This window comes from Heterodontus francisci, chromosome 3 (assembly GCF_036365525.1).
Source record: "Heterodontus francisci isolate sHetFra1 chromosome 3, sHetFra1.hap1, whole genome shotgun sequence".
Classification (NCBI taxonomy): domain Eukaryota; kingdom Metazoa; phylum Chordata; class Chondrichthyes; order Heterodontiformes; family Heterodontidae; genus Heterodontus; species Heterodontus francisci.
In genome coordinates, this window is record NC_090373.1 from 24,306,154 (window position 1) to 24,333,201 (window position 27,048).

Genomic DNA, 27,048 nt, shown 5'->3' on the forward strand with positions numbered 1-27,048 from the left:
CCCAGATCAGCGGTGGAGGCAGAAACCCTCAACCTCTTTAAAAGGCAGCTGGACATGCACCTAAAGTGCTGTAATCTGCAAGGCTACGGACCAGGTGCTGCAATGTAGGATTAGATTGGTGGGCTAGTTTTTTCAGCCGGCGCAGCCTTGATGGGCTGAATGGCCTCCTTCTGTGCCGTAACTTTTCTATAGTTCTATTCACCACGCACAGTGACAGTGTCACAGGGCCATCATATCCCACTCACAGGGACACTGTCACAGGACCATCATATCCCACTCTCAGAGACATTGTCACTGGGCCATCATATCTCACTCACAGTGACATTGTCACAGGACCATCATATCCCACTCACAGGGACACTGTCACAGGGCCATCATATCCCACTCACAGTGACATTGTCACAGGGCCATCATATCCCACTCACAGTGACAGTGTCACAGGACCATCATATCCCACTCACAGTGACATTGTCACAGGACCATCATATCCCACTCACAGGGACATTGTCACAGGGCCATCATATCCCACTCACAGGGACATTGTCACAGGGCCATCATATCCCACTCACAGGGACACTGTCACAGGGCCATCATATCCCACTCACAGGGACATTGTCACAGGACCATCATATCTCACGCACAGGGCCATCATATCTCACGCACAGGGACATTGTCACAGGGCCATCATATCTCACTCACAGGGACATTGTCATTGGGCCATCATATCCCACTCACAGTGACATTGTCACTGGGCCATCATATCTCACTCACAGTGACATTGTCACAGGACCATCATATCCCACTCACAGGGACACTGTCACAGGGCCATCATATCTCGCTCACAGGGACATTGTCACAGGGCCATCATATCCCACTCACAGGGACACTGTCACAAGGCCATCATATCTCGCTCACAGGGCCATCATATCTCACTCACAGGGACATTGTCACAGGGCCATCATATCCCACTCACAGGGACACTGTAATAGGGCCATCATATCCCACTCACAGGGACACTGTCACAGGGCCATCATATCTCGCTCACAGGGACATTGTCACAGGGCCATCATATCCCACTCACAGGGACACTGTCACAAGGCCATCATATCTCGCTCACAGGGCCATCATATCTCACTCACAGGGACACTGTCACAAGGCCATCATATCTCACTCACAGGGCCATCATATCTCACTCACAGGGACATTGTCACAGGGCCATCATATCCCACTCACAGGGACACCATATCCCACTCTCAGGGACACCATATCCCACTCTCAGGGACACCATATCCCACTCTCAGGGACACCATATCCCACTCACGGGGACACCATATCCCACTCACAGGGGCACTGTCACAGGGACACCATGTCCCACTCACAGGGCCATCACATCCCACTCACAGGGCCATCATATCCCACTCACAGGGACACTGTCACAGGGCCATCATATCCCACTCACAGGGCCATCATATCCCACTCACAGGGACATTGTCACAGGGCCATCATATCTCACTCACAGGGCCATCATATCTCACTCTCAGGGACATTGTCAACGGGCCATCATATCCCACTCACAGGGCCATCATATCTCACTCACAGGGACACTGTCACAGGGCCATCATATCCCACTCACAGGGCCATCATATCCCACTCACAGGGACATTGTCACAGGGCCATCATATCTCACTCACAGGGCCATCATATCTCACTCACAGGGACACTGTCACAGGGCCATCATATCTCACTCACAGGGCCATCATATCTCACTCACAGGGACATTGTCACAGGGCCATCATATCTCACTCACAGGGACAATGTCACAGGGCCATCAAATCTCACTCACAGGGCCATCATATCTCACTCACAGGGACATTGTCACAGGGCCATCATATCCCACTCACAGGGACACTGTAATAGGGCCATCATATCCCACTCACAGGGACACTGTCACAGGGCCATCATATCTCACTCACAGGGCCATCATATCTCACTCACAGGGCCATCATATCTCACTCACAGGGCCATTGTCACAGGGCCATCATATCCCACTCACAGGGCCATCATACCTCACTCACAGGGCCATCATATCTCACTCACAGGGACATTGTCACAGGGCCATCATATCCCACTCACAGGGCCATCATATCTCACTCACAGGGACATTGTCACAGGGCCATCATATCTCACTCACAGGGCCATCATATCTCACTCACAGGGACATTGTCACAGGGCCATCATATCCCACTCACAGGGCCATCATATCTCACTCACAGGGACACTGTCACAGGACCATCATACCCCACTCACAGGGCCATCATATCTCACTCACAGGGCCATCATATCTCACTCAAAGGGACATTGTCACAGGGCCATCATATCCCACTCACAGGGCCATCATATCTCACTCACAGGGACACTGTCACAGGACCATCATGTCCCACTCACAGGGCCATCATATCTCAAGCACAGGGCCATCATATCCCACTCACAGGGACATTGTCACAGGGCCATCATATCTAACTCACAGGGACATCATATCCCACTCACAGGGACATTGTCACAGGGCCATCATATCTAACTCACAGGGACATCATATCCCACTCATAGGGACATTGTCACAGGACCATCATATCCCACTCACAGGGCCATCATATCTCAAGCACAGGGCCATCATATCTAACTCACAGGACCATCATATTCCACTCACAGGGACATTGTCAACGGGCCATCATATCCCACTCACAGGGCCATCATATCTCACTCACAGGGACACTTTCACAGGGCCATCATATCTCACTCACAGGGACACTTTCACAGGGCCATCATATCCCACTCACAGGGCCATCATATCCCACTCACAGGGACACTGTCACAGGACCATCATATCTCAATCACAGGGCCATCATATCTCACTCACAGGGACATTGTCACAGGGCCATCATATCTCACTCACAGGGACATTGTCACAGGGCCATCATATCTCACTCACAGGGACACTGTCACAGGACCATCATATCTCAATCACAGGGCCATCATATCTCACTCACAGGGACATTGTCACAGGGCCATCATATCTCACTCACAGGGACATTGTCACAGGGCCATCATATCTCACTCACAGGGACATTGTCACAGGGCCATCATATCTCACTCACAGGGACATTGTCACAGGGCCATCATATCTCACTCACAGGGACATTGTCACAGGGCCATCATATCTCACTCACAGGGACACTGTCACAGGACCATCATATCTCAATCACAGGGCCATCATATCCCACTCACAGGGACACTGTCACAGGACCATCATATCTCAATCACAGGGCCATCATATCCCACTCACAGGGACACTGTCACAGGACCATCATATCTCAATCACAGGGCCATCATATCCCACTCACAGGGACATTGTCACAGGGCCATCATAACTCACTCACAGGGACATTGTCACAGGGCCATCATATCCCACTCACAGGGACATTGTCACAGGGCCATCATATCTCACTCACAGGGACATTGTCACAGGACCACCATATCTCACTCACAGGGACATTGTCACAGGACCATCATATCTCACTCACAGAGACATTGTCACAGGACCATCATATCTCACTCACAGAGACACTGTCACAGGACCATCATATCTCACTCACAGAGACACTGTCACAGGACCATCATCTCCCACTCACAGGGACACTGTCACAGGACCATCATATCCCACTCACAGGGACACTGTCACAGGACCATCATATCCCACTCACAGGGACACTGTCACAGGAACATCATATCCCACTCACAGGGACACTGTCACAGGACCATCATATCCCACTCACAGGGACACTGTCACAGGACCATCATATCTCACTCACAGGGACACTGTCACAGGCCATCATATCTCACTCACAGGGACACTGTCACAGGACCATCATATCTCACTCACAGGGACACTATCACAGGACCATCATATCTCACTCACAGGGACATTGTCACAGGGCCATCAAATCTCACTCACAGGGACACTATCACAGGACCATCATATCCCACTCACAGGGACATTGTCACAGGGCCATCATATCTCACTCTCAGGGACATTGTCAATGGGCCATCATATCCCACTCACAGGGCCATCATATCTCACTCACAGGGACACTGTCACAGGGCCATCATATCTCACTCACAGGGCCATCATATCTCACTCATAGGGACATTGTCACAGGGCCATCATATCTCACTCACAGGGCCATCATATCCCACTCACAGGGACACTGTCACAGGGCCATCATATCTCACTCACAGGGCCATCATATCTCACTCACAGGGACATTGTCACAGGGCCATCATATCCCACTCACAGGGCCATCATATCTCACTCACAGGGCCATCATATCTCACTCACAGGGACATTGTCACAGGGCCATCATATCCCACTCACAGGGCCATCATATCTCACTCACAGGGACATTGTCACAGGGCCATCATATCTCACTCACAGGGCCATCATATCTCACTCACAGGGACATTGTCACAGGGCCATCATATCTCACTCACAGGGACACTGTCACAGGACCATCATATCCCACTCACAGGGACACTGTCACAGGACCATCATATCCCACTCACAAGGACACTGTCACAGGACCATCATCTCCCACTCACAGGGCCATTGTCACAGGGCCATCATATCCCACTCACAGGGCCATCATATCTCACTCACAGGGACACTGTCACAGGGCCATCATATCCCACTCACAGGGACATTGTCACAGGGCCATCATATCCCACTCACAGGGACACTGTCACAGGGCCATCATATCTCGCTCACAGGGCCATCATATCTCACTCACAGGGACATTGTCACAGGGCCATCATATCTCGCTCACAGGGACATTGTCACAGGGCCATCATATCCCACTCACAGGGACACTGTAATAGGGCCATCATATCCCACTCACAGGGACACTGTCACAAGGCCATCATATCTCACTCACAGGGCCATCATATCTCACTCACAGGGACATTGTCACAGGGCCATCATATCCCACTCACAGGGCCATCATATCTCAAACACAGGGCCATCATATCTCACTCACAGGGACACTGTCACAGGGCCATCATATCCCACTCACAGGGCCATCATATCTCACTCACAGGGACATTGTCGCAGGGACCCCATATCTTACTCACAGGGCCATCATATCCCACTCACAGGGACACCATATCCCACTCTCAGGGACACCATATCCCACTCTCAGGGCCATCATATCTCACTCACAGGGACATTGTCGCAGGGACCCCATATCTTACTCACAGGGCCATCATATCCCACTCACAGGGACACCATATCCCACTCTCAGGGACACCATATCCCACTCTCAGGGACACCATATCCCACTCTCAGGGACACCATATCCCACTCTCAGGGACACCATATCCCACCCTCAGGGACACCATATCCCACTCTCAGGGACACTGTCACAGGGACACCATGTCCCACTCACAGGGCCATCATATCTCACTCACAGGGACATTGTCGCAGGGACCCCATATCTTACTCACAGGGCCACCATATCCCACTCACGGGGACACCATATCCCACTCTCGGGGACACCATATCCCACTCACGGGGACACCATATCCCACTCACAGGGACACTGTCACAGGGACACCATGTCCCACTCACAGGGCCATCACATCCCACTCACAGGGCCATCATATCCCACTCACAGGGACACTGTCACAGGGCCATCATATCTCACTCACAGGGACACTGTCACAGAGCCATCATATCTCACTCACAGGAACACTGTCACAGGGACATCATGTTCCACTCACAGGGACGTCGGGTCCCACTCACAGGGACACCATCAGTCTGATGGGCAAATTATTAGAATCAATTCTGAGAGATAGGACAAACTGCCATTTAGAAAGGCACAGATACATCAGGGATAGTCAGCATGGATTTGTTAAGGGAAAGTCCTGTCTTATTAACTTAATTGAATTTTTTGAGGAAGTAACAAGCAGGATAGCTGGAGACTCCAGAATGATATCAATGGTTTGTTTGAGTGGGCGGAAAAGTGGCAAATGTAATTCAATCCGAAGAAGTGTGAGGTAATGCTTTTGGGAATGGCAAACAAAGTGAGAGAATACACAATAAACGGGAGGATACCGAGAGGGGGAGAAGATGTGAGAGATCTTGCAGTGCATGATTACAGGTCCCTGAAGGTGGCAGGACAGGTAGAAAAAGTGAAGAAGGCATATGGATTGATTTGCTTTTTTGGACAAGGTATAGAATACAAAAACAAGGATGTAATGCTGGAACTGTATAAAACGCTGGTTAGGCCACAGCTGGCGTATTGCATACAGTTCTGGTCACCACATTAAAGGAAGGACATAATTGCTCTGGAGAGAGTATAGAGGAGATTTACAAGAATGTTGCCAAAACTTGAAAGTTGCAGCTATGAGGAAAGATTGGACAGGCTAGAGTTGTTTTCCTTAAAACAGAGGAGGCTGAGGGGTGAATTAATTGAGGTGTACAAAATTATGGAAGGGCCTGTTTCCCCTAACAGAGAGGTCAATTACCAGGGGGCACAGATTTAAGGTGATTGGTAGAAGGATTAGAGGGGACATGAGAAAAAACATTTCCACCCAGAGAGTGGTGGGTGACTGGAATTCACTGCCCAGATCAGCGGTGGAGGCAGAAACCCTCAACCTCTTTAAAAGGCAGCTGGACATGCACCTAAAGTGCTGTAATCTGCAAGGCTACGGACCAGGTGCTGCAATGTAGGATTAGATTGGTGGGCTAGTTTTTTCAGCCGGCGCAGCCTTGATGGGCTGAATGGCCTCCTTCTGTGCCGTAACTTTTCTATAGTTCTATTCACCACGCACAGTGACAGTGTCACAGGGCCATCATATCCCACTCACAGGGACACTGTCACAGGACCATCATATCCCACTCTCAGAGACATTGTCACTGGGCCATCATATCTCACTCACAGTGACATTGTCACAGGACCATCATATCCCACTCACAGGGACACTGTCACAGGGCCATCATATCCCACTCACAGTGACATTGTCACAGGGCCATCATATCCCACTCACAGTGACAGTGTCACAGGACCATCATATCCCACTCACAGTGACATTGTCACAGGACCATCATATCCCACTCACAGGGACATTGTCACAGGGCCATCATATCCCACTCACAGGGACACTGTCACAGGGCCATCATATCCCACTCACAGGGACATTGTCACAGGACCATCATATCTCACGCACAGGGCCATCATATCCCACTCACAGGGACACTGTCACAGGGCCATCATATCCCACTCACAGGGACATTGTCACAGGACCATCATATCTCACGCACAGGGCCATCATATCTCACTCACAGGGACATTGTCATTGGGCCATCATATCTCACTCACAGTGACATTGTCACTGGGCCATCATATCTCACTCACAGTGACATTGTCACTGGGCCATCATATCTCACTCACAGTGACATTGTCACAGGGCCATCATATCCCACTCACAGGGACATTGTCACAGGACCATCATATCTCACGCACAGGGCCATCATATCTCACGCACAGGGACATTGTCACAGGGCCATCATATCTCGCTCACAGGGACATTGTCACAGGGCCATCATATCCCACTCACAGGGACACTGTCACAGGGCCATCATATCTCGCTCACAGGGACATTGTCACAGGGCCATCATATCTCACTCACAGGGACATTGTCACAGGGCCATCATATCTCGCTCACAGGGACATTGTCACAGGGCCATCATATCCCACTCACAGGGACACTGTAATAGGGCCATCATATCCCACTCACAGGGACACTGTCACAAGGCCATCATATCTCACTCACAGGGACATTGTCACAGGGCCATCATATCCCACTCACAGGGACACCATATCCCACTCTCAGGGACACCATATCCCACTCTCAGGGACACCATATCCCACTCTCAGGGACACCATATCCCACTCACGGGGACACCATATCCCACTCACAGGGGCACTGTCACAGGGACACCATGTCCCACTCACAGGGCCATCACATCCCACTCACAGGGCCATCATATCCCACTCACAGGGACACTGTCACAGGGCCATCATATCTCACTCACAGGGACACTGTCACAGAGCCATCATATCTCACTCACAGGAACACTGTCACAGGGACATCATGTTCCACTCACAGGGACGTCGGGTCCCACTCACAGGGACACCATCAGTCTGATGGGCAAATTATTAGAATCAATTCTGAGAGATAGGACAAACTGCCATTTAGAAAGGCACAGATACATCAGGGATAGTCAGCATGGATTTGTTAAGGGAAAGTCCTGTCTTATTAACTTAATTGAATTTTTTGAGGAAGTAACAAGCAGGATAGCTGGAGACTCCAGAATGATATCAATGGTTTGTTTGAGTGGGCGGAAAAGTGGCAAATGTAATTCAATCCGAAGAAGTGTGAGGTAATGCTTTTGGGAATGGCAAACAAAGTGAGAGAATACACAATAAACGGGAGGATACCGAGAGGGGGAGAAGATGTGAGAGATCTTGGAGTGCATGATTACAGGTCCCTGAAGGTGGCAGGACAGGTAGAAAAAGTGAAGAAGGCATATGGATTGATTTGCTTTTTTGGACAAGGTATAGAATACAAAAACAAGGATGTAATGCTGGAACTGTATAAAACGCTGGTTAGGCCACAGCTGGCGTATTGCATACAGTTCTGGTCACCACATTAAAGGAAGGACATAATTGCTCTGGAGAGAGTATAGAGGAGATTTACAAGAATGTTGCCAAAACTTGAAAGTTGCAGCTATGAGGAAAGATTGGACAGGCTAGAGTTGTTTTCCTTAAAACAGAGGAGGCTGAGGGGTGAATTAATTGAGGTGTACAAAATTATGGAAGGGCCTGTTTCCCCTAACAGAGAGGTCAATTACCAGGGGGCACAGATTTAAGGTGATTGGTAGAAGGATTAGAGGGGACATGAGAAAAAACATTTCCACCCAGAGAGTGGTGGGTGACTGGAATTCACTGCCCAGATCAGCGGTGGAGGCAGAAACCCTCAACCTCTTTAAAAGGCAGCTGGACATGCACCTAAAGTGCTGTAATCTGCAAGGCTACGGACCAGGTGCTGCAATGTAGGATTAGATTGGTGGGCTAGTTTTTTCAGCCGGCGCAGCCTTGATGGGCTGAATGGCCTCCTTCTGTGCCGTAACTTTTCTATAGTTCTATTCACCACGCACAGTGACAGTGTCACAGGGCCATCATATCCCACTCACAGGGACACTGTCACAGGACCATCATATCCCACTCTCAGAGACATTGTCACTGGGCCATCATATCTCACTCACAGTGACATTGTCACAGGACCATCATATCCCACTCACAGGGACACTGTCACAGGGCCATCATATCCCACTCACAGTGACATTGTCACTGGGCCATCATATCTCACTCACAGTGACATTGTCACAGGACCATCATATCCCACTCACAGGGACACTGTCACAGGGCCATCATATCCCACTCACAGTGACATTGTCACAGGGCCATCATATCCCACTCACAGTGACAGTGTCACAGGACCATCATATCCCACTCACAGTGACATTGTCACAGGACCATCATATCCCACTCACAGGGACATTGTCACAGGGCCATCATATCCCACTCACAGGGACACTGTCACAGGGCCATCATATCTCACTCACAGGGACATTGTCACAGGGCCATCATATCCCACTCACAGTGACATTGTCACTGGGCCATCATATCTCACTCACAGTGACACTGTCACAGGACCATCATATCTCACTCACAGTGACACTGTCACAGGACCATCATATCTCACTCACAGGGACACTGTCACAGGGCCATCATATCCCACTCACAGTGACATTGGCACTGGGCCATCATATCTCACTCACAGGGACATTGTCACAGGGCCATCATATCCCACTCACAGTGACATTGTCAACGGGCCATCATATCTCACTCACAGGGACACTTTCACAGGGCCATCATATCTCAATCACAGGGCCATCATATCCCACTCACAGGGCCATCATATCCCACTCACAGGGCCATTGTCACAGGGCCATCATATCTCACTCACAGGGACACTGTCACAGGACCATCATATCTCAATCACAGGGCCATCATAACTCACTCACAGGGACACTGTCACAGGGCCATCAGATCTCAATCACAGGGCCATCATATCCCACTCACAGGGACACTGTCACAGGGCCATCACATCTCAATCACAGGGCCATCATATCCCACTCACAGGGCCATCATATCCCACTCACAGGGACATTGTCACAGGGCCATCATAACTCACTCACAGGGACACTGTCACAGGGCCATCATATCTCACTCACAGGGACATTGTCACAGGACCACCATATCTCACTCACAGGGACATTGTCACAGGACCATAACATCTCACTCAGGGACATTGTCACAGGGCCATCATATCACACTCACAGGGCCATCATATCTCACTCACAGGGACATTGTCACAGGGCCATCATATCCCACTCACAGGGCCATCATATCTCACTCACAGGACCATCATATCTCACTCACAGAGACATTGTCACAGGACCATCATATCTCACTCACAGGGACATTGTCACAGGACCATCATATCCCACTCACAGGGACATTGTCACAGGACCATCATATCCCACTCACAGGGACACTGTCACAGGACCATCATATCTCACTCACAGGGACACTGTCACAGGGCCATCATATCTCACTCACAGGGACACTGTCACAGGACCATCATATCTCACTCACAGGGACACTATCACAGGACCATCATATCTCACTCACAGGGACATTGTCACAGGGCCATCAAATCTCACTCACAGGGACACTATCACAGGACCATCATATCCCACTCACAGGGACACTGTCACAGGAACATCATATCTCACTCACAGGGACACTGTCACAGGGCCATCATAACTCACTCACAGGGACATTGTCACAGGGCCATTATATCTCACTCACAGGGCCATCATATCTCACTCACAGGGACATTGTCACAGGGCCATCATATCCCACTCACAGGGCCATCATATCCCACTCACAGGGCCATCATATCCCACTCACAGGGACACTGTCACAGGGCCATCATATCCCACTCACAGGGCCATCATATCTCAAGCACAGGGCCATCATATCCCACTCACAGGGCCATTGTCACAGGGCCATCATATCTCACTCACAGGGCCATCATATCTCACTCTCAGGGACACTGTCACAGGGCCATCATATCTCACTCACAGGGCCATCATATCTCACTCACAGGGACATTGTCACAGGGCCATCATATCTCGCTCACAGGGACAATGTCGCAGGGCCATCAAATCTCACTCACAGGGCCATCATATCTCACTCACAGGGACATTGTCACAGGGCCATCATATCCCACTCACAGGGACACTGTAATAGGGCCATCATATCCCACTCACAGGGACACTGTCACAGGGCCATCATATCTCACTCACAGGGCCATCATATCTCACTCACAGGGCCATCATATCTCACTCACAGGGCCATTGTCACAGGGCCATCATATCCCACTCACAGGGCCATCATACCTCACTCACAGGGCCATCATATCTCACTCACAGGGACATTGTCACAGGGCCATCATATCCCACTCACAGGGCCATCATATCTCACTCACAGGGACATTGTCACAGGGCCATCATATCTCACTCACAGGGCCATCATATCTCACTCACAGGGACATTGTCACAGGGCCATCATATCCCACTCACAGGGCCATCATATCTCACTCACAGGGCCATCATATCTCACTCAAAGGGACATTGTCACAGGGCCATCATATCCCACTCACAGGACCATCATATCTCACTCACAGGGACACTGTCACAGGACCATCATGTCCCACTCACAGGGCCATCATATCTCAAGCACAGGGCCATCATATCCCACTCACAGGGACATTGTCACAGGGCCATCATATCTAACTCACAGGGACATCATATCCCACTCACAGGGACATTGTCACAGGGCCATCATATCTAACTCACAGGGACATCATATCCCACTCACAGGGACATTGTCACAGGACCATCATATCCCACTCACAGGGCCATCATATCTCAAGCACAGGGCCATCATATCTAACTCACAGGACCATCATATTCCACTCACAGGGACACTGTCATAGGGCCATCATATCCCACTCACAGGGCCATCATATCTCACTCACAGGGACACTTTCACAGGGCCATCATATCTCACTCACAGGGACACTTTCACAGGGCCATCATATCCCACTCACAGGGCCATCATATCCCACTCACAGGGACACTGTCACAGGACCATCATATCTCAATCACAGGGCCATCATATCTCACTCACAGGGACATTGTCACAGGGCCATCATATCTCACTCACAGGGACATTGTCACAGGGCCATCATATCTCACTCACAGGGACACTGTCACAGGACCATCATATCTCAATCATAGGACCATCATATCCCACTCACAGGGACATTGTCACAGGACCATCATATCTCAATCACAGGGCCATCATATCCCACTCACAGGGACATTGTCACAGGGCCATCATATCTCACTCACAGGGACACTGTCACAGGACCATCATATCTCAATCACAGGGCCATCATATCCCACTCACAGGGACACTGTCACAGGACCATCATATCTCAATCACAGGGCCATCATATCCCACTCACAGGGACATTGTCACAGGGCCATCATAACTCACTCACAGGGACATTGTCACAGGGCCATCATATCCCACTCACAGGGACATTGTCACAGGGCCATCATATCTCACTCACAGGGACATTGTCACAGGACCACCATATCTCACTCACAGGGACATTATCACAGGACCATCATATCTCACTCACAGAGACACTGTCACAGGACCATCATATCCCACTCACAGGACCATCATATCCCACTCACAGAGACATTGTCACAGGACCATCATATCTCACTCACAGAGACATTGTCACAGGACCATCATATCTCACTCACAGGGCCATCATATCTCACTCACAGGGACATTGTCACAGGGCCATCATATCCCACTCACAGGGCCATCATATCTCACTCACAGGACCATCATATCTCACTCACAGAGACATTGTCACAGGACCATCATATCTCACTCACAGAGACACTGTCACAGGGCCATCATATCTCACTCACAGGGCCATCATATCTCACTCACAGGGACATTGTCACAGGGCCATCATATCCCACTCACAGGGCCATCATATCTCACTCACAGGGACACTGTCACAGGACCATCATATCCCACTCACAGGGCCATCATATCTCAAGCACAGGGCCATCATATCCCACTCACAGGGACATTGTCACAGGGCCATCATATCTAACTCACAGGGACATCATATCCCACTCACAGGGACATTGTCACAGGGCCATCATATCTAACTCACAGGGACATCATATCCCACTCACAGGGACATTGTCACAGGGCCATCATATCTAACTCACAGGGACATCATATCCCACTCACAGGGACATTGTCACAGGACCATCATATCCCACTCACAGGGCCATCATATCTCAAGCACAGGGCCATCATATCTAACTCACAGGACCATCATATTCCACTCACAGGGACACTGTCATAGGGCCATCATATCTCACTCTCAGGGACATCATACCCCACTCACAGGGACATTGTCAACGGGCCATCATATCCCACTCACAGGGCCATCATATCTCACTCACAGGGACACTTTCACAGGGCCATCATATCTCACTCACAGGGACACTTTCACAGGGCCATCATATCCCACTCACAGGGACACTGTCACAGGACCATCATATCCCACTCACAGGGACATTGTCACAGGGCCATCATAACTCACTCACAGGGACATTGTCACAGGGCCATCATATCCCACTCACAGGGCCATCATATCTCACTCACAGGGACATTGTCACAGGACCACCATATCTCACTCACAGGGACATTGTCACAGGACCATCATATCTCACTCACAGAGACACTGTCACAGGACCATCATATCCCACTCACAGGACCATCATATCCCACTCACAGAGACATTGTCACAGGACCATCATATCTCACTCACAGAGACATTGTCACAGGACCATCATATCTCACTCACAGGGCCATCATATCTCACTCACAGGGACATTGTCACAGGGCCATCATATCCCACTCACAGGGCCATCATATCTCACTCACAGGACCATCATATCTCACTCACAGAGACATTGTCACAGGACCATCATATCTCACTCACAGAGACACTGTCACAGGACCATCATATCCCACTCACAGGGACATTGTCACAGGACCATCATATCCCACTCACAGGGACACTGTCACAGGACCATCATATCTCACTCACAGGGACACTGTCACAGGACCATCATATCCCACTCACAGGGACACTGTCACAGGACCATCATATCCCACTCACAGGGACACTGTCACAGGGCCATCATATCTCACTCACAGGGACACTGTCACAGGGCCATCATATCTCACTCACAGGGACACTGTCACAGGACCATCATATCTCACTCACAGGGACACTATCACAGGACCATCATATCTCACTCACAGGGACATTGTCACAGGGCCATCAAATCTCACTCACAGGGACACTATCACAGGACCATCATATCCCACTCACAGGGACACTGTCACAGGAACATCATATCTCACTCACAGGGACACTGTCACAGGGCCATCATAACTCACTCACAGGGACATTGTCACAGGGCCATTATATCTCACTCACAGGGCCATCATATCTCACTCACAGGGACATTGTCACAGGGCCATCATATCCCACTCACAGGGCCATCATATCCCACTCACATGGCCATCATATCCCACTCACAGGGCCATCATATCCCACTCACAGGGACACTGTCACAGGGCCATCATATCCCACTCACAGGGCCATCATATCCCACTCACAGGGACATTGTCACAGGGCCATCATATCTCACTCACAGGGCCATCATATCTCACTCTCAGGGACATTGTCAACGGGCCATCATATCCCACTCACAGGGCCATCATATCTCACTCACAGGGACACTGTCACAGGGCCATCATATCCCACTCACAGGGCCATCATATCCCACTCACAGGGACATTGTCACAGGGCCATCATATCTCACTCACAGGGCCATCATATCTCACTCACAGGGACACTGTCACAGGGCCATCATATCTCACTCACAGGGCCATCATATCTCACTCACAGGGACATTGTCACAGGGCCATCATATCTCACTCACAGGGACAATGTCACAGGGCCATCAAATCTCACTCACAGGGCCATCATATCTCACTCACAGGGCCATCATATCCCACTCACAGGGACACTGTAATAGGGCCATCATATCCCACTCACAGGGACACTGTCACAGGGCCATCATATCTCACTCACAGGGCCATCATATCTCACTCACAGGGCCATCATATCTCACTCACAGGGCCATTGTCACAGGGCCATCATATCCCACTCACAGGGCCATCATACCTCACTCACAGGGCCATCATATCTCACTCACAGGGACATTGTCACAGGGCCATCATATCCCACTCACAGGGCCATCATATCTCACTCACAGGGACATTGTCACAGGGCCATCATATCTCACTCACAGGGCCATCATATCTCACTCACAGGGACATTGTCACAGGGCCATCATATCCCACTCACAGGGCCATCATATCTCACTCACAGGGACACTGTCACAGGACCATCATACCCCACTCACAGGGCCATCATATCTCACTCACAGGGCCATCATATCTCACTCAAAGGGACATTGTCACAGGGCCATCATATCCCACTCACAGGGCCATCATATCTCACTCACAGGGACACTGTCACAGGACCATCATGTCCCACTCACAGGGCCATCATATCTCAAGCACAGGGCCATCATATCCCACTCACAGGGACATTGTCACAGGGCCATCATATCTAACTCACAGGGACATCATATCCCACTCACAGGGACATTGTCACAGGGCCATCATATCTAACTCACAGGGACATCATATCCCACTCATAGGGACATTGTCACAGGACCATCATATCCCACTCACAGGGCCATCATATCTCAAGCACAGGGCCATCATATCTAACTCACAGGACCATCATATTCCACTCACAGGGACACTGTCATCGGGCCATCATATCTCACTCTCAGGGACATCATACCCCACTCACAGGGACATTGTCAACGGGCCATCATATCCCACTCACAGGGCCATCATATCTCACTCACAGGGACACTTTCACAGGGCCATCATATCTCACTCACAGGGACACTTTCACAGGGCCATCATATCCCACTCACAGGGCCATCATATCCCACTCACAGGGACACTGTCACAGGACCATCATATCTCAATCACAGGGCCATCATATCTCACTCACAGGGACATTGTCACAGGGCCATCATATCTCACTCACAGGGACATTGTCACAGGGCCATCATATCTCACTCACAGGGACACTGTCACAGGACCATCATATCTCAATCACAGGGCCATCATATCCCACTCACAGGGACACTGTCACAGGACCATCATATCTCAATCACAGGGCCATCATATCCCACTCACAGGGACATTGTCACAGGGCCATCATAACTCACTCACAGGGACATTGTCACAGGGCCATCATATCCCACTCACAGGGACATTGTCACAGGGCCATCATATCTCACTCACAGGGACATTGTCACAGGACCACCATATCTCACTCACAGGGACATTGTCACAGGACCATCATATCTCACTCACAGGGACATTGTCACAGGGCCATCATAACTCACTCACAGGGACATTGTCACAGGGCCATCATATCCCACTCACAGGGACATTGTCACAGGGCCATCATATCTCACTCACAGGGACATTGTCACAGGACCACCATATCTCACTCACAGGGACATTGTCACAGGACCATCATATCTCACTCACAGAGACATTGTCACAGGACCATCATATCTCACTCACAGAGACACTGTCACAGGACCATCATATCTCACTCACAGAGACACTGTCACAGGACCATCATCTCCCACTCACAGGGACACTGTCACAGGACCATCATATCCCACTCACAGGGACACTGTCACAGGACCATCATATCCCACTCACAGGGACACTGTCACAGGAACATCATATCCCACTCACAGGGACACTGTCACAGGAACATCATATCCCACTCACAGGGACACTGTCACAGGACCATCATATCCCACTCACAGGGACACTGTCACAGGACCATCATATCTCACTCACAGGGACACTGTCACAGGCCATCATATCTCACTCACAGGGACACTGTCACAGGACCATCATATCTCACTCACAGGGACACTATCACAGGACCATCATATCTCACTCACAGGGACATTGTCACAGGGCCATCAAATCTCACTCACAGGGACACTATCACAGGACCATCATATCCCACTCACAGGGACATTGTCACAGGGCCATCATATCTCACTCACAGGGCCATCATATCTCACTCTCAGGGACATTGTCAATGGGCCATCATATCCCACTCACAGGGCCATCATATCTCACTCACAGGGACACTGTCACAGGGCCATCATATCTCACTCACAGGGCCATCATATCTCACTCATAGGGACATTGTCACAGGGCCATCATATCTCACTCACAGGGCCATCATATCCCACTCACAGGGACACTGTCACAGGGCCATCATATCTCACTCACAGGGCCATCATATCTCACTTACAGGGACATTGTCACAGGGCCATCATATCCCACTCACAGGGCCATCATATCTCACTCACAGGGCCATCATATCTCACTCACAGGGACATTGTCACAGGGCCATCATATCCCACTCACAGGGCCATCATATCTCACTCACAGGGACATTGTCACAGGGCCATCATATCTCACTCACAGGGCCATCATATCTCACTCACAGGGACATTGTCACAGGGCCATCATATCTCACTCACAGGGACACTGTCACAGGACCATCATATCCCACTCACAGGGACACTGTCACAGGACCATCATATCCCACTCACAAGGACACTGTCACAGGACCATCATCTCCCACTCACAGGGACACTGTCACAGGACCATCATATCCCACTCACAAGGACACTGTCACAGGACCATCATCTCCCACTCACAGGGACACTGTCACAGGACCATCATATCCCACTCACAAGGACACTGTCACAGGACCATCATATCCCACTCACAGGGACACTGTCACAGGACCATCATATCCCACTCACAAGGACATTGTCGCAGGGACACTGTCACAGGGCCATCATAACACACTAACAGGGACACTGTCACAGGGCCACCATATCCCACTCACAGGGACACTGTCACAGGGCCTTTGTCTTCAATATAGAGGATACAAAAAATATTCCAGTAATAGCTGTAAATCAGGAAGTGGAAGGAAGGGAGGAACTTGGTAAAATTACAATCACCAGGGAAGCAGTACTGACCAGACTAATGGAGGTGCGGGCTGACAAGTCCCTGGGTCCTGATGGGCTTCGTCCTCGGGTCTTAAAAGAGGTGGCGAATGAGGTAGCAGATGCGTTGGTGATAATTTTTCAAAGTTTGCTAGATTCTGGAAAGGTTCCAACAGACTGGAATGTAGCAAATATAACCCCTCTATTTAAGAAGGTGGGGGGGGGGGGGGGGTGGGGAGTGGGGGTAAGAGACAGAAAACAGCTAACTATAGGCCAGTTAGCTTGGCATCTGTCGTGGGGAAGGTGTTACAATCGATCATTAAAGAGGCGATAGCTGGGCACTTCGAAAAACCCAAGGTAATCGGGAATAGTCAGCACTGTTTTGTGAAAGGGAAATCATGTTTAACCAATTTATTCGAGTTCTTTGAGAGAGTAACATGCGCTGTGGATAAAGGGGAACCTGTTGATGTACTGTCCATGGATTTCCAGAAGGCGTTTGACAAGGTGCCACATAAAAGGCACAAAGTAGAAGCTCATGGTGTGGGGGGTAACATTAGCATGGATAGAAGATTGGCTGGCTGGCAGAAAACAGACAGCATGCATAACTGGGTCCTTTACTGATTGGCTGGATGTGATGAATGGACACCCGCAGCTGAGGACACACTCCAAATTTCTTCAGAGATATCCCACAACAGATTAAATCAAAACTGTTTCCCTTAACTTCATTAGATGGAACGCCATTCAAAGGATTCAAAATGGCAGTGACTCTCCCTCTCACTCACACACGCTTGCCAAACAAACAAGCACAGGCCTGCAGAATTCCTGTATTTTGTTTGAATGTCTTATTGTGAATGATTGCATCAACATCATGGTCTTAACAGAAACCTGGCTGAGGGGTGATGACACCTTTCCCCTTAATGAAGCCTCCCCAACTGGCTACATCTTCCACCTAGTCGACAAAAAACCATTACTCTCTCTCACCCTGACTGTTCCCTCAGTTTGGTCCTCATCTCCGCTCCCTTAAGTCCAAGGGGCAAGTCGAAAGGATATGTGGACAACTGGTTTGGCCACCCACCGCCAGATCTGGATTGACCACAAAACACTATCAGGTCCTGCTCTCATCTGCTAAAACTGCTCACTATTCCAGGATCATCTTGGAATGCAAGGATAACCCCCAGTTTATTTTCTCTACTACAAACTGCCTTCTTAAACCTCTCTCCCCTGTTCCCTCTGCCCTCACCTCCAACATTAAATGCGAGAAACTCATGGACTTCTTTGCTACTAAGATCGGGACCATCTAATTAGCTGCCTCTCCCTCCCTTCCACTTGCTCACCTGGCCAAATTTCCTCTAATGCTCCCCCCCCACCCCCCCATAGCCCTGAGCTCGCAGCTTTCTCTAGTTTCTCTCCTATCTCCCCTCATGTCCTCTCTGAGCTCATCCTGTCCATGAGACCCGCCTCAATCCTATTTCCACTAAACTGCTGACTATCCAACATCCCCTCCTGGTCTCCATATTAGCCGATATTGTTAACAGTTTTCTCTCCTCAGATTCTGCCCCTCTCTCCTTTAAATCTGCCGTTGTCACCCCTCTCCTCAAAAAAAACCCTTGACCCCACCATCCTTGCAAACTACCATCCCATTTCCAACCTCCCTTTCCTCTCCAAAGTCCTTGAACATGTTGTCCATTCCCATCTTTCCCAGAACCCCATGTTTGAATGCCTCCAATTACGTTTCCACCCCGCTACATTATCCTCAAACGCCTTTCCACTGTCATCTACCTGGTTCCATTCTTATCTATTACTTGCAATGGTTTCTCTTCTTGCTCTCGTACCATTACCTCTGGTGTCCCCCACGGATCTATCCTTGGTCCCCTCCTATTTCTCATCTACCTGCTGTCCATTGGCGACAACATCTAAAAGCACAGTATTAGTTTTCACATGTACGCTGATGACACCCAGCTCTACCAATTCCTTCGCTGTTGCTAAATTATCAAGACTGCTTATCCAACATCCAGTACTGGATGGGCAGAAATTTCTGCCAATGAAATACTGGGAAGACTGAAGCCATTGTTTTTGGTCCCCGCCCCAAACTCCGTTCCCTAGCTACCGACTCCATTCTTCTCCCAATCGACGTTCTGAGATTAAACCAATCTGCTCACAACCTTGGTATCACATTTGAACCCTAGATGAGCTCCTGACCTCATATTTACACCATCATTAAGACAGCCCATTTCCAGCTCCGTTACATTGCCCAATTTCACCCCTGTCTCAGCTCACATGCTGCTGAAACCCTCATTCATGCCTTCCTTACCTCTAGACTTCACTATTTCAATGCACTCCTAGCTGGTCTCCCACATTTACATATGGATAGATTAGGTGAATGGGCCATAATTTGGCAGATGGATTTTAATGTGGATATGTGCGAGGTTATCCATTTTGGTCGGAAGAATAGAAAGGCAAATTATCTAAATGGAGAGAAACTTCAGACTGCTTCAGTGCAGAGGGATCTGGGTGTCCTCGTGCATGAATTGCAGAAAACTAGTATGCAGGTGCAGCAGGTAATAAGGAAGGCAAATGGAATTTTGGCATTTATTGCTAAAGGAATAGAGTATAAAAGTAGGGAAGTGTTGCTGCAACTGTACAAGGCATTAGTGAGACTGCACCTGGAGTATTGCGTACAGTTTTGGTCCACTTACTTGAGGAGGGATGTAGTTGCACTGGAGGCAGTTCAGAGGAGGTTCACTAGATTGATTCCAGAGATGAGGGGTTTGTCTTATGAAGAGAGATTGAGCAGTTTAGGCCTTTACTCTCTGGAGTTTAGAAGAATGAGAGGAGATCTAATGGAGGTATACAAGATGATTAAGGGGATTTACAAAGTAGATGTAGAGAGGATGTTTCCTCTTGTGGGGCAATCTAGAACAAGAGGTCATAGTTTTAGGATAAGGGGCAGCAGATTTAAAACAGAGATGAGGAGAAATTACTTCTCAAAAGGGTCGTGAGTCTGTGGAATTCACTACCCCAGAGTGTAGTGGATGCCGGGACATTGAGTAAATTTGAGGAGATAGATAGATTTTTAATTAGTAAAGGGCTAAAGGGTTATGGAGAACGGACAGGAAAGTGGAAGTGAGGCTGAGATGAGATCAGCCATGATCGTATTGAATGGCGGAATGGGCTGAATTGCCTACTCCTGCTCCTAGTTCTCATGCCATGCTCCATAAACTGGAACTCATCCAAAACTCTGCTGCCTGTGTCTTAACTCGCACCAAGCCCTGTGCTCGCTGACCTACATTGACTTCCAGTAAAGCAACATCTTGATTTTAAAATTTTCATCTTTGTTTTCAAATCCATGGCTTCGTCCCTCCCTATCTCTGTAATCTCCTCCAGCCCCACAACCCTCAGAAATATTTGTGCTCCTCAAATTCTGGCCTCTTGAGCATCCCTGATTTTAATCACTTCCTGCCTTCAGTTGCCTAAGCCATAAGCTCTGAATATCCTCCTTACATCTCTCTGCCTCACCTTCCTCCTTTAAGGCATTCCTTAAAAACTATCCCTTTCACCGAGCTTTGGGTCATCTGCCTTAATACCTCATGTGGCTCAGTATCATATTTTGTTTTATAATGCTCCTGTGAAGCACTTTGGGATGTTTTATTACGTTAAATGTGATATATAAATATAAGTTGTTGTTGCTCTCTTGGCCTATCAATTTATTCCAACACTTTGAATAACCCAATCCAAAGACAATGACAACAATCAACCCACAAACATTGGTTGCAAAGAATACACATCCCAGATTGCCCAATCAATCCCAGAGGTAATCAATTTATCCCTGTTAATGCTGCAGCCAGCAGAAAGGAATACAATAAATAAGCCAAGATAGAGAAAAAAAAATGCATTGTAAAATAAGATCATGAAAACTGCCGTCCCACTCCAGAGATGAGAACAAAAAATCCAAGCCGATACTCCCAGAGCAGTACTGAGGACAGTGCTGCACTGTTTGAGGTGCATCTTTCGGATGTGATATTAAACCAAGGCTCTGTCTGCCCTCTCAGGTGGATGTAAAAGATCCCATGGCACCATTTCGAAGAGGAGCAGGGGAGTTCTCCCCAGTGCCCTGGCCAACATTTATCCCTCAACCAACATCACTAAAACAGATTATCTGTTATCACGTTGCTGTTTGTGGGATCTCACCATGTGAAAATAACTTTTGCATTTCCTACACTATACAGTGACTACATTCCAAAAGCAACCTGTATTTACATAATGCCTTTAACTTCAAAAAATACTTAATTAGCTGTAAAACACTTTGGGATATCCTGAGGTCACAAAAGGCATTATATAATTGCATATTTATTTCAATTATACCTGCTTGTAGTGTTTAAACCAGCAAGCTTAACTAAAGATACAGTTTTGAAAGGCGGGTAAACTGCAAGTGATTGAAAGCACAAATACATTTTATTTCTAACTAAGTTTATAACAGTTTCATTCTGTGCCATGTTTTGACAACTGGAGTCACACCATCCTACCAAGTCCATTCAGTTACATGCTTCCAGCCCAATATTAAACGGTATTTCACCTTTTTCTTTCTGATGTCATCTTCTTTAACCAGACGATCATCAATGGCTTGAATCCCTTCACTAACTGCTAGCTTGAGGCTCTACAGGACAGTGGAAAGAGAAAACCTGGTCATTGTCCTCAGAAAATGATGGCATGTTACTTTAAAAGTAAATCCCATTATTTATAGCCATGCACTTCAAAAATATTCTCTAATCTATCAACAAATATTTAAAAAACTGGTGCCGAACATGCAAAGTTGCCTCACAGCTTTGGAAAGATGTCTTAATTGCACAGGACAACAATGAATAGCTAAAATAAGTTAATATTCGTTGATACAAAGTATCTGATTGGTCAGGTGAACTAAGCTAAAAAGTTTAAATTCTCAATGTACCAATGAAAAAAAGCAGCAGAAAACAGCTATTAATTTGCTCATTCTCCCTTCCCTCTAAAGTTATTCAAGAGAAAGGATCAAGCACATGACTTTGCAGATTTGGTGTTAGCCATTACATGCTGTTTCAGTAACATCCATACAACATTCTTCTTCTTCTTTGGCCTCCTTATCCATAGAACATAAGATCCCATTAAATAATTCAAACAATTCAACAACTTACATTTATAACAGCTTGAATGTAGAAAATGTCTCAATTCAGAATAAAATGTCAATTCTTACAGGTTTCCTATATTAGAAAACATTTTCCTATAGGCCTACTCCTGATTCAGTAATCTGGGCTCACCATCTGGAGTTTGCTCATGTTATTGAGCTGGCCTTTGTTATCCAGTTGTTTTACAGCTACCATTTTGGTTTTAACTGATTGGCTATGGTCCTTCTCAATTACGAGATCCTCCCCAATAGCTGAACATATACAGCAGCCAGCAATTACAATCCCCAGGTAAAGCCTGGTTACCCAACCTGAAGCCGACTGCATGCGTCGGGGTCGGGTCGAGTCTGTATTCTGCGTCCAGCATTCGGGCTCAGGTCGGGCTGGACAGTACTGTTCTGTTTCGTATTGTTTTCATTTTAATCTACAATTTGTTTCTGTTTCATTAATGTTTGTTATTTTTGGGTCGGGCATTTAAAAAAATTAAAGGACTCGGGCCGGGGTCAGGTTCCGGTTGGCTGTTGTCGGGTTGGGTTTTCATTTTATACCCAAGCCAGGCTTTAATCCCAGGACCAAACACAAATTCTAGCCCTGACCTGCCAAGAGGTGAACTGGAAGAGAGAATTCAAGATGATAACAGGGGAGGGGAGGGACTGAAACTGACGAGAAAATAAGAGAGAGGAAGGAACTAGCAAACGAGACACAAAGAGAGGGAAATGGAGACATACAGAAACACAGGCATAAAGAGACAAGGAGATACCTTAATGAAGGAACTCAAGGATACCAAAGACATCTTTCATCTCAGCAGACAGGTGCAAATCCACTCCCTTTGTCCCTAAAATCTCCACTTTCTGACAGTTATAAAGATCTGTTGTGGAATATCTTTTACTAGCTTTCATCCAGTTCCCAATGGTGGAAAACCCAAGGCACGAAACTGCTTCGAGCTCAAAATTGGCAATCTCATTCAGAGAGGCCATATGGTGCATAAGTAGGTTAAGGCACCTTACTGGGAATCTTTACATGGTATCTAGCCTTACATATAATTGACCAGATTGATGTTATTACTGCATGGCAAATATGATGAAATGCTCCATTCCCCAGCACTGATACCTTGTACTTTGACGAAAAAACAAAATGCCCAGAATACATTGGCAAAAATGCAGAAATCAACAACTTAATCAGATTGCTCAACTTGAATCAACCTCCATTCTGAAACGCGGGAACACAAGCTGAGGTTACTTGTCGAGTATTAGTCACCTCCGCAATAATTTTGACTATGGTAATGATGCAAGGTTGTGATGTAAAGACGTACCATCACTTCTTCTCTCAACTGGCCCAGTGGGACTGTCAACTGGTTCAAAGCTCTGTCCATGCCAACCTGAAAAAGAAAATTACAGTTCAAAAAGAAGTGAGTGCAAATGAGAACAGCCAGAATTATACTCGCTCTGTTCAAAGTAGAAAGAGTCTTACCAAATTGGTAGAAAGGTTGACAAAGTCTGCATAGTCTTTATTTATCAATTCTACCATAGCAGTTTTCAGGAGCTTATAATAAAGTTCCAGATCATCCCGAAGTGTCTCCAACTGAACATGTTTTCTGCACTCAGACACAAAATGATCCACGTCAAAGTCATCCTGTAAATGAAAAGCAGTGCACACACATCAAACAATAAGAACAAATTCTCAGCCTAATGAATGTCTATTTACCTAGTAATGCATCAAAGTCAAAATATGAACATCTACAGTTCATAAAACTGTTAGCCTCTGCATGACTAAATGTACCTTTCAGAAATTAATCAGGCTTTAAGGATAAAATAATTAAACATATATTTCCGATACTGTCCAACCCTCGGACAGGGAAAGGGTCAGAAGTCCTTCCTAGTCACTAACAGGACAAAACTACAACCTTAGTTTCTGCTCAGTTAGTAAGATCTGCTGCAAGAGGCAGCTACAAGCTGAAGCAAGATTACCTTAAGAAGTGAGTTGACCAGGATCAGAGCAAATGCTAGTCAATGACCAAAAGAAAGTGTTACTTAGCCAACTAATAGGGGCAGTGAGGTGGGTATTTATCCTTTTCTTTGCTAAAAGATAGGAATGAAATAAATTTGAAGGAAGTTGAGATTTGCTGTAATGGTTTTTCTGAACATTGTCGACTGCAAGATAAAAGAGCGTAACAATTTGTACTGTCCTCTCAGAAAAATGTGCACCAGGCCACCATTCAAAAGATTAGAGACGCACAGGTAGGTACATGCAAGCTTATGACATCCAGTTCATCCAACAGGAGAGTCAGTGAAATATTACCCCACATCATACTCCACAATTATATATTGAGTAGTACAGATGAAACACAAATCATAAAGCTCGCAGGGTCCAGTTCAAGGAGAGATGAGGAGACATTGGGGCAATCCAGTGTTATCTTTATTTTTACAATTAAGAGGAGACCAGTGGCACTGAACCCAAGAATATCTCTGACAGACTCAATATTTCCATTTATTGATGCAGTTAGATAGCTGAGATGGTACAAAAGGATAGCAAGCTGGGGGATTGGGTGGGAGGGGACGTCACTGGGGAAGGTTCATGCCCAGCGACTGGACTGATGCTGAGGCTGGTTGAGCGGACAGCAATGGTTGGTCTGGCTCATACAAGAGTTGATGTGGATGATACAACTTGATAGCTCAAAATGATTGGCTGAGAGGGCAGAGTGGGGTGATTCAGGCTGATGAGAGAGATCAGTGTCAGGATTATTATAGGGAGTGTCGGGGATGTCGGGGTCATGACAGGGAGTGAGGGCGATCGGTGTCGGGGTTATTCCAGGGAGTGAGGGGGATCAGTGTGGGGGTTATTACAGGGAGTGAGGGGGATCAGTGTGGGTGTTATTACAGGGAGTGAGGGGGATCAGTGTGGGGGTTATTACAGGGAGTGAGGGGGATCAGTGTGGGGGTTATTACAGGGAGTGAGGGGGATCAGTGTGGGGTTATTACAGTGAGTGAGGGGGATCAGTGTGGGGGTTATTACAGGGAGTGAGGGGGATCAGTGTCAGGGTTATTACAGGGAGTGAGGGGGATCAGTGTCAGGGTTATTACAGGAAGTGAGGGGGATCAGTGTGGGGGTTATTACAGGGAGTGAGGGGGATCAGTGTCAGGGTTATTACAGGAAGTGAGGGGGATCAGTGTGGGGGTTATTACAGGGAGTGAGGGGGATCAGTGTGGGGGTTATTACAGGGAGTGAGGGGGATCAGTGTGGGGGTTATTACAGTGAGTGAGGGGGATCAGTGTCAGGGTTATTAGAGGGAGTGAGGGGGATCAGTGTGGGGGTTATTACAGGAAG

The 27,048-nt window shown here is 48.0% G+C and overlaps 1 protein-coding gene across 1 annotated transcript in view; it reads right to left on the reverse strand.

Annotated features, from left to right (window-relative positions):
* Positions 1–27,048, reverse strand: part of cog2 (component of oligomeric golgi complex 2) — a 135,668-nt gene that overhangs the window by 96,872 nt on the left and 11,748 nt on the right. The window contains exons 2-4 of the mRNA XM_068020195.1: positions 25,195–25,356; positions 25,037–25,102; positions 23,145–23,225 (exon numbers count right to left, since the gene is read on the reverse strand). Coding sequence (XP_067876296.1) covers positions 23,145–23,225; positions 25,037–25,102; positions 25,195–25,356 — 309 coding nt within the window. The remainder of the gene's footprint in view (positions 1–23,144; positions 23,226–25,036; positions 25,103–25,194; positions 25,357–27,048) is intronic.